Below are 10,174 nucleotides of genomic sequence, written 5' to 3' on the forward strand. Positions count from 1 at the left end.
GGACATTTGGCCCTTCTGACTGGGTCAAATTAGAACTCCAGATGTTTACTCCAAAGTGGGGACTGTCCCACTAAACCCTACATGTGTCACATGTAGGGTTCCACATTGTTGTCCATCAAATATATGACAAAGACGCCACATGTGGGATCAGAAACGTGCTTACATGGAGCAAGACGTGCTTGGCACTGCCCCGATAGGCTGCTCGAATGCCCTTGTCTGTCGGGTGGAGCGGCACACGGTAGCCCCACAGGTCGGCCATCTTGAAACGTTTGGCATGCCAGATGTGGGTCTCGAGCCAGACGTGGCGCCGCTGACGCCGCGCATACTCTGCCAGCAGGTTGCGTGGCCGACGGCGGTGCTTGCGGCTGGGACGCTTGCCCTTGGGTGGGTCAGGCTGCAGTGGGGCAATCAGATTATGTGACTATTAACGAAACTTCACTGCAAAACAACAAAGCCCCAACGGCTAACAGCACACTCAAATGGTCACATTTGAGTGCTCCAAGAAGGTAAGTTGTGCAGAAATCCTCAAGGGAGAATAACTTTCATGCGATGAAGGGTTGCTATTCACCCAAACATAGCACGAAGGTACACGGGTCTCTCGTAAAAATTTCACAGCTAAAAAAAATTATGGGGTTTTACGTGCCAAAACCACAATCTGATTATGAGGCACGCCGTAGTTGGGGACTCCGGAAATTTGGACCACCTGGGGTTCTTTAACGTGCACCTAAATCTATGTACACGGGTGTTTTCACATTTTGCCCCCATCGAAATGCGGCCGTCGTGGCTGGGATTCGATACCGCGACCTCGTGCTCAGCAGCCCAACACCATAGCCACTGAGCAACCACGGTGGGTAGTTTCACAGCTGAGTGAAAAACCTTTCTAATCCTAGGGAACAGACCAGGATGAATTTTTCAACTGTGAAGCTTTGTTTGTAAGCAACCAATGTAGGCTTCCTTTGTACCGTGTGTCCTATTTTCAGTTAACTTACCCTTTCTTTTTTTTTTTCTGAGCAATGTATAGACCTCATACCACACTATGAAGCCCTGCTGCTGCCAGTGCATATGCCAGTACTAATCGAGGATTGTCTCTGGGGGGATGACAAACAGAACATGGCTCCTGTTCTCAGCCCAAGTTGACAGCTATGGAAATTATGAAAGCGAGAACTGGAAAGGCTACCAATATAGATAGAGTGCTTTACTGCAACAGTTGCAGTAAAGCACAAAATGTAATGCTTCTTTCTAAAGAAAATTACAGGAACTCGCTCACAAGCAACACATAAAGGGGCCCTCAAATGCTTTTCTAACTAATCATAGAATGGCCTCACTCATTACAGTACACCGTCTCGAAAATGTCATGCCACAAAAATTTTTTGAATCCTTCAACTATTAGCGGAGTTTTCGCACCGATACTCTGCTTTCTCTCTCTTTTCGTCTCCGCTAGCGTTAGAATCTACACAGCGGAAAAGCCAAGAGGGCAAAGCCCCGGCCTAAAGTTGAGTGTCGCGGTGGCTAAAGGGCTTGTTGTGGCAGCCCATGAGGGCCACGGTAAACTACGCTATGCAGCACGCCGCTACCATCTCGAACGCCAAGTGCAGCAGGCGCAGCTCTGCACAGTGCAAAGATGAAATAACTTTTTCTGTCTTTTAGAGATAGCAAACATATACATTTTTCATCTATTTAACTCGAATTTAGCAATAATGAATTACCGAAAATGTTCTCACAATCACGAAATCAGTCAATAGCATTGGTCAGCCAACTGCTTTCGATCAGCTTTCGATGACGACATTGCGAATGCAAGAGCAAGCGTCTGTTCACTGCTTTTGACACGAGATTGTAAATTCCCTGCTGCATGCAGTGCAATAATATTTGGCCCACACGTGCACAGCAGCCTCATTAACAAATCGGCAATATGTTTTTGCTACGTTCAAAAAGTGTTTCAGGGCCCCTTTAATAAGCATGAAGAACAGGAAACATAAGATATTTGACACTAAAGTTGGTCTCAAAATACTGAACCTGATGTCACCAACAGTAATGTGACATGACAAAGCAAAATTTTCTGATGTGTAGCAATAAGGCTGATGTACAACCTTTGTCCATAAAGTTTCGAGACTGAATTATTTTCTTCTCTAGAAATGATTCCCCAAAACAAACGTTGGTGCGCATGTGTAGCGCCATCTTTTCGGGCTAACCTGAGCTATTTATGTTAATTGCTGTAGCAGCCGCTAGATGGCACTACCTGTAGAAAAATACATTGTCACTAGTCGTCTGCGCATTCTAGTGTGAGTGAATCTGGAGAGATGGACGTCCACCTCGAACAGCATGTAAACATAAAATTCTATGTGAAGCTTGGCAAGACAGCCACAGAGACGTATGAGCTCCTTCATGACGCTTGCGGCAACGAGACATTATCGCGGGCGCGAGTTTTCAAGTAGCCCAAGATGTTCGTTTCGGGGAGAACGTCGGTGGAAGACGACACAAGGCAGGGGCGCTCTGCGACCTCACGGAATGAAAACAATGTGGCTCGGATCAGGGAGATCATACAGCAAGACCGCATCATTACAGTGGCATGCTATCGAATGCTCTCGATATTAGTAAGACAACATGCCACCAAATTTTGTGTGAGAACTTGGGGAAATGAAAGCTGAATGCCAGACTTGTGCCATACTCCCTCACACAGGACCAGAAGGACACGCGGGCATCAGTGAGCACTGATCTGCTCTCCGAGGCAGAGAAGGATGCTGCATTGGTCGACAGCATCATTGCTGAAGATGAAACATGGCTTTTTTCAATACAATCCTAAAAAAAAGAGGCAGAGCGCCGAATGGCGGTCCACAAGCTCTCCGGCGTCAAGAAAGGTGCGGCGACAGAAGACCAAAACAAAGACAATGCTGATGGTTTTTTTCGATGCCAGAGGTGTCATACACCACGAGTTCGTCCCACAAGGGCAGACAGTGAATCGGGAGTTTTATATTCGCGTGCTCCACCACATGCGTGATGCACTGCGATGCCGTCGCCCTGACTTATGGGCATCTCGACAATGGAGCCTTCTCCACGATAACGCAAGGCCGCACACTGCTCTCAGCGTGACAAAATTTCTCGCCAAGCACAGCATTACTGTACTTCCCCAACCGCCATACTCGCTGACCTCTCCCCATGCGATTTTTTCCTGTTCCCACATTTGAAGAGAGCCCCAAAAGGTCGCTGGATGGGGAGCGTGGAGACCAAGCCGCCATATCGAAGGAGCTGACAGCCCTGCCAAAAGAAGCGTTTTCCAACTGTTTCCAAGACCTCAAAAAGCGTTGAAAGCTGTGTATAGACTGCAAGGGAGACTATTTTGAAGGGATGCTGCACAAATGATTTCAATGTTAAACGCATTTTTAGGGGTGAAGCTCCTTAGGCCGTGGGTCTGTCCTTCCTCTGATGTAGTATGTAGCCACCTGTAGTTTTATGAAGTGTTCACTAGATGGCGTTCCGGTTCCGCTTCCACTTCCACTTTGTGCACGTTCGGTGCGAACGCGGGCAAAACGCCGACGGCGTCGACAACAGTTCTGCGCGTTGCTGGTGCTGCTGCATGTCCAAGTTTATACAGCTGATAAAAATACATTGAGTCGACCCCATGGCTGCTTCGCATACTACTCAGGGTTCCCCCACGGGAAGATGGTGTAATTTTCTCTCTCGTTCCCGACGCACGCTCTCTTTATCTCTCGTCCGTAGCTGTGGTTTACCCGAATGATCCCCCGGTGCTTCGCCCACTCATCATCATTCACTTCGTGGATATGCTGTGATTTTTTTTTTATGGACTCAGTCTCAGAACTTTACGGACAAAATGGTGCGATTTTTTTTAATGGACTCAGTCTCAGAACTTTACGGACAAAGGTTGTATGACAACATTGCTCAAAAAAGAAAATAATAAACGATAGGCTGTGCTCTCGTGTGGCAGCTGCAACAATGGCAGGAATGGAACGAGTCAGCGTATTGTGACATCATGATACATCCATCTCATTGGCACCAAAACCAAACTTGGTTCTTAGAAACATGTGTACCGCACAATTTTTAACAACTGCCTGTGACAGCACAATTCTAGTTACTGAGCTGGATTACACTAGAGTTATTGTATATGCTCCCTATGGGAGCAGAGTTGTGCATAGGTCCGCTATCTTGCCCACTGACACATCCGTGTTAAGCAGAAAAACCACTCCTCTTGAATGCAGGATATGGTGCGGCTCAACTGCCTTCATTCTGCGAAGGCCAGGTGGCGTGGCGAGCGGCAGCGCACAGAGCCTCGCAACAGTGGCAAGCCGGGCAGCAGTATAGGCCATAGAAACTATGGTGCAGGTGCAGCCATGAAGTTGGTTTTCCCTCAAAACGATGATCTTTGCGCATGTGACCAGATTTGGCCAATAGGGGTGCGGGCTCATTTCTGCTCCCCAAGGGGAGCAAATACAGTAACTCTAGATTACACTAGGAGGCGGGCATTACATGCAGGACGAATCGAAATGCATAATTCATTCATTAAAGATAATGCACTAATTAACTCTTTAATTATTTACTTTACGGCACATATTGCAATTTACAAATTGCGCCCGGTGAGTTCACAAGGCGTATCCACTTGGAGCAAATTTTGAAGATGACAGGAGTTTCAAAATATCCATTCCCGAGCGTACGAAATGTGTGAAAAGGGTGTTCCAGTTACTTTAGTGCTTTAATGCATAAAATGGCAGTTTGATAAAAAAGTGGAACAAAATTGCATTTTACCGCAAGTTTCACGGTGCATATTTTGTAACGCGTGTGATTCTTAGAATTTATTTCAAGTGGATATGCCTTGCAAACTCACCGGCTACAATTCTTAAATTGAAATTGAGTAAATTATCTAAAAGTTAATTAGTGAATTATTCTTAATTCGTGAATCATGCATTTCGATTTCTCGTGCAACTAATGCCCTCAGCACCGAGTAATCCAGCTCAGGAACTACAATTATGCTATTTACAACAGGCGTTCTTATAGAAATTCTGTATGAACTAAAGAAAAACAATGAACCGTATAGTAAATTATATAGGTGCTCAGACACTAGCCGATATTTTTATGGGGCTCAAAGGGTTCCTACCTTCATTTAATGCAACAAAATGACACATCAGAAATGTCACGCCACTGCTCATTCAACATGTTGCAACGTAAACAAAAAAATGCAGTTGCTTTTCTCCCCCCCCCCTTCACATCTGTTACGTGCCTCATGTGCAAGCTTGTCTCGGAGGCGCTTGGGCAGGCGCCTCTTGTCGTGGCTGACTGTACGCCTCCGCATGTGCCGAGGCACCTGCTGCGAGATGAGCTTCGGGTACTTGCGCTCAACATCTTTCACGAGCGACGCGATCTCATCTGCTCGGCTTCCCAGGAATTGAAACAGCTGCACCTCTGAAATGAAAGGAACAGCAGCTTAGCAGCAAAGAATGTAACGTCGACAAGTTTCAAGGCCTAGTAACACAAACCACAATCAATAACAATTTTAATGTTGCCTTCAGATATACACATCAGCTTCCTGGTCAGCCTAAAACCCCGCAGTTGGCGAAGCATCACCAGTAATGAAGGCACAGAACAGCACATAAAAATGCATGCCCACGGACGTACCGAAAACTCAATGTTTCTTTCAAAGTCACAATGCTCTTTTTTTTCCACAAATAAAATCAAGACTCTCAAATCAAATCAATCAACACATCGGCTTAACCCTTTCAGCGTCACTGACGTACTGGTACGTTTCCGCGCTTCTGTCTCGCCGCATTCTTTTTAACGTTCTTTTTGTCAGAGGAATACGAGGACCACACCAAGAGAGCATTTGCCATTATTTTTGTCACTGTTTCATTTCTGCACGACCAAAATCAACCATTGTGTTCGTTTTATAACAGCCGAGAAACGAAGCTGATGCTGGGGGTGCGTCATCCACATTGCATGCACTCCATACACGGTAGAAGACTACCCGCATGCAACAGATGTGGGGTGTACACCCGGACACTCAGCATACGCTGTGGAATTGCCCATATACTAAAGGCAAATGAACAGAAATCTTTAAGAAACGCAGAATTCAACCAAAGACACTCGAGGAGTGGCTGGCCAACTCGTCGGCGGACAGCGTTGCCAGTGATGATTGAACTCATCATAATACTCAACCTTGCAGAGGCAGCAGACGATACACAAAGGCCGAACTTCAAAAGGCCACTACCACAGGACATATTACAACATCCTTTGAAAACTAGGGGGTCGAAATTAATAAAGTTCTTCTGAAAAAAAAAATAATAATACCAATGCTGAAAGGGTTAAAGGTACATTCAAACAGGCCAATTCAATGTTGCAACAATTTACACTTTTTTCATTGCTCCTGGCACTACCTTCGTATTTCTTATCATTCCCCACTTGGATGAAATAGTGAGCATAGCCTCACTGTGGTGAATAAATATGGAGGGGGCATAGCATTTTTCATTTTTCTTACCATAGGTAGAGAAAACGTTTGGTTTAATGCCATCTCAAGACACTCTATAACCCATCAAGAACAACACGCAACGAAAAATATTTTGCCTGAGCTGACACTTACTGTAAATGTGTTCCATAAGTAAAAATTGTTTATGCTCTTGTTATCGTGTTGTCAATTATTCTTTTATTTATCAAAGTAGGACCTGTATATACTTGCATCAGGCAATAAAATAATTATCCACTAATGATCCATAAATGTTGAGCCTCAAGTTTATCGGAGATTTCACCTGGAGACTATAAATCATAGCCACCATAATTCCCAGCTTTTTACAAATATCCATTACGTAATTATTCTAAGTGAAATGTTCTATAAAGAGCCCAATGTATTTTACTTCAGCTTCGGCTTGTAGCAGCATGCATTTGCAAAAATGACAGTGATACAATTTAAAAATTTTTTTTTAATTTGACGCATGCTTTTCAGGGTTTTTTTAAAGCATGCGAGCTTTCAACACGTCATATTTCATTTACAGAAATCAAAGGACACAATCGAGGCACCATTATTCCATGCATGTAAACAGCCTTTGTGCCTTGCTGACCTAGTTAATAGTTTCCAAAGCGTTGATCTTATTTAGTGAAAATAACAAGAACTACTTGCAAATCTGCGCGGGAGAACATTTGCAGAGTGCGAAGTAAAAAGCGTCGACACATACCTCGTGGCACCTTCACGTCTTCTACCTCCGAGGCCTCTTCTAGACGTGGCTTCTTGGATTCACCACAAGCATCGTCAGCCGCTCGCTGAAATGACATTCGTTGCGGGGTCAGTAGACTGAATAAAGTGTCCCATTGAGCAGCGAATTCACACGCAAAGTTTACGCGAACACTCGATTTGAAAAAGACATTCTCGCAATTGGAGTTGGAGGGGAAGCCTCCCCGTGCGACCAGTACATCGTTCACCTAAATTTAGGGCTGATGGGCGAAGTCTCAATTAGTTTGTACTTACTTTCCCGGTCAGGGTCTTCCCAGCAGAAAGTTCTGCGCCATTACTGGCACCGCCCGCAAGCTTGGTCGTTTCACCGTTGACAGAGGTCGGCGAAACAGCAACATTCTTGTAATATTCTGCCGGGTGTTCCATTCCCGCCGGCATTTTGCATGAGCACGCTAGGATCCGCGCGATCACCTTCCAAGCCCTGCTTGACACTGCCGGAAATTAGAAGTGAAAAACGGTTAACGTAGTACAAGCGCTCAGCACTAGCTTAGTGTCCGGGTCATTCCGACAACAGTTTCGTCAAAGGCTAGCCATGCTCTGAGAGCAAGTTTGAATAAATAAGCTGCGCAAAGTATGCAACGCTAACACGTGCTGAAACATCGCCGCCATTTTCGACAAATTAGGAAGCTAGTAAAATATCCAATGCAATCCATTAAATACTGTTTGTTTCGGTTTCGAAATCAAGCGACACCATAAGAACAGCACGATAGTAAACTAAACATCGAGTTTCTTATATTGTAAGAAGCTCTTCGGTAGTGTGCTCTTAAAAAAAGTAGCGCCCTTTGTGGTTTATTTTGTGCCACAACGATAATCGTCATGTGCCTTACTTGCGTTTCCTTTTTGAAAACTCTGCCCTCGCCGCTGTAAAGTAACGCTGGTCAAGCAATAAACGTAAACCTTTCTATAAAAAAGCGAGGCTAGAAACTGTATGGTTAAAGAAAGGAAATGCGCGCAAGACAGATTGACGATTATCGTTGCAGGACAAGATAAACCCGAAAGGCCGCAAACTTTTTACGAGTATGACAATATAGGCACTCAATGATAATATAAGTATAGCCTGCAAATACTTCGCATCCAAACAGCTGGAACTTATTCTTGAATGCCTATGACCGGCCTGCCGAGGCACATCCGAGAGTTTACCTCAGGATGTCCTCAAATGGTCAAAACGCCCTCGTCCCGAAGGGGACATACTGAGGACGTCGCTAACACGACCCGGTATTTTGTTCCAGCCGTAGGTAAACTGTTCTAGAAAGGGACTTTACCGTAGGTGCATGGCTTTGGCATAGCCAGGGGGTGCCCCCAACCCCCTCGGGAAAAAAAAAAAAAGAAAAAAAAAAAAGAAAAAAAAAAGAAAAAAAAAAATTCTGGCTACGTGATTGGTGCATGGTCTCACCCGACGCTATTTTACGCTATTTTACACCCAGTATCTACTAAAGCCCCTCCATACGCGTAAGGCGCGTGGTTGGAGGGGCTTTAGTATCTACTAATATGCGCGTGAACGCTCATTTTGCATCCTTTCTTTTAATCCCTCATCTTCTTTTCTCCCGACAGGGTAGCCAAACGCAGTTCATGCATGGTTAACCCCACTGCCTTGCATTCACAATCTTTCAACATCCCTCCTATTCTTTTTTACATATTCTGTGCAAACTGATTCATTGCCTACACGTTGTCGTACTTATTGTGCTAGACAATTTTCTATACCTACTGTTAGCGCGCACACACAAATCTGTATCCGGTTAGACCGCACTCTTCTCGCTGTGTGCCATATTTAGGGAGCGCTGACCCCGTCTAGCCGAAGGCTTGTCCGCGCTCCTAAACGTTCCGTGACGTTTGAATAAAGTTTGTTCTGCGCTTCTCTACACCCGACACTGATCAGGCCCGACCCTCAGCTGCCGCTTCTTTAGGAACGAAGGTTGCACCACTTTACCCTGTCCATCAATTAACAGACTCGGCTTCACTTCCCGCACTAAGGGCCCACCAATTTATTACGACCCTCCTTTCAAATCGCATCACTTAACAAAACGCCAGCTTTTCGCCGCGCCCCTCCACCTCCCTTCTGTTGATGACGCGCTGCGAGCGTCCTTCAGCCATACGTTTCAGAAATCTGCAGTTAGACCATTTTTTTTCTGTCTCGCCTTTTTGCTCGGCAGTATAACGTCATGGCTGGCGAGTATGCAAATTGGTTCTAGAGACTGAATACGAATAGTGCCACAAGCGAATCAAATTGAATAATGAATACTTATCGAATAGTTCGACAATAAAATGTACTGCCCACCTGCCGCGGTTGTTTGTTGGCTTTGTTGCTATGCGCGACGTAGCGGGATTAAATCTCGGCCACCGCAGCCGTATGCAACGGCCGTACAGCGTGCATTAGTTCTGGTACATAACCCCCAAAAAAAAAAAATATCACAGCCCACGCAACTTGTCTACCAACTCGCCCAAGTTTGTATACTATTACAACTACTTTTCAATTTGTTACTAAAAAATTCCTTCATGACCTGAGCTACTATGGCAGGCCCTCCTCACCCCCCCCCCCCCTCAAATAGCATCTTTCACTAATACATGATTCCATTAACATATGAGCAACACAGCTCATTACAAGTATGTTTCCACAACAGATGAACTGTACTACATCTTGCCAAATTCATGCATGGCAAAGCTGTGGATTGATTTAAGCGACAGGGATCCCTATCACTGTCAAGCATGAGAGGATTAGTAGCAGATAGAAACAGGCTTTTCTCCACGTTTCTGTGTTCAACTGGCTGATGTGATGCACTGCACGAATTTGGCCAGACAGAGTACCTTTAACATTAAACATAGCAACCACACAATCAAAGTGATTTAGTGCACAATGTTTTGCTTAGGTACACAGCCTCCCTTCACGCACCAGGCAACGTAGAATCTTCTGCCCATAGTTAAATGAGCCTAGAGCAGAACATAAAATTTCGC

The 10,174-nt window shown here is 45.1% G+C and overlaps 1 protein-coding gene across 4 annotated transcripts in view; it reads right to left on the reverse strand.

The window, feature by feature from the left end:
• The window catches only part of LOC119466461 (ribonucleases P/MRP protein subunit POP1), a 62,958-nt gene extending 55,115 nt beyond the window's left edge, over positions 1-7,843 (reverse strand). The window contains exons 1-4 of one of the 4 annotated variants that reach the window (XM_049657707.1): positions 7,460-7,843; positions 7,170-7,254; positions 5,228-5,409; positions 164-394 (exon numbers count right to left, since the gene is read on the reverse strand). In XM_049657707.1, the coding sequence (XP_049513664.1) occupies positions 164-394; positions 5,228-5,409; positions 7,170-7,254; positions 7,460-7,603 (642 nt within the window). In that variant the 5' untranslated portion in view covers positions 7,604-7,843. The remainder of the gene's footprint in view (positions 1-163; positions 395-5,227; positions 5,410-7,169; positions 7,255-7,459) is intronic. The other 3 variants (XM_049657705.1, XM_049657704.1, XM_049657706.1) reach the window with 3 other exon arrangements.
• Between the last annotated feature and the right edge of the window lie 2,331 nt (positions 7,844-10,174).

Source organism: Dermacentor silvarum, chromosome 10, assembly GCF_013339745.2.
Source record: "Dermacentor silvarum isolate Dsil-2018 chromosome 10, BIME_Dsil_1.4, whole genome shotgun sequence".
Classification (NCBI taxonomy): domain Eukaryota; kingdom Metazoa; phylum Arthropoda; class Arachnida; order Ixodida; family Ixodidae; genus Dermacentor; species Dermacentor silvarum.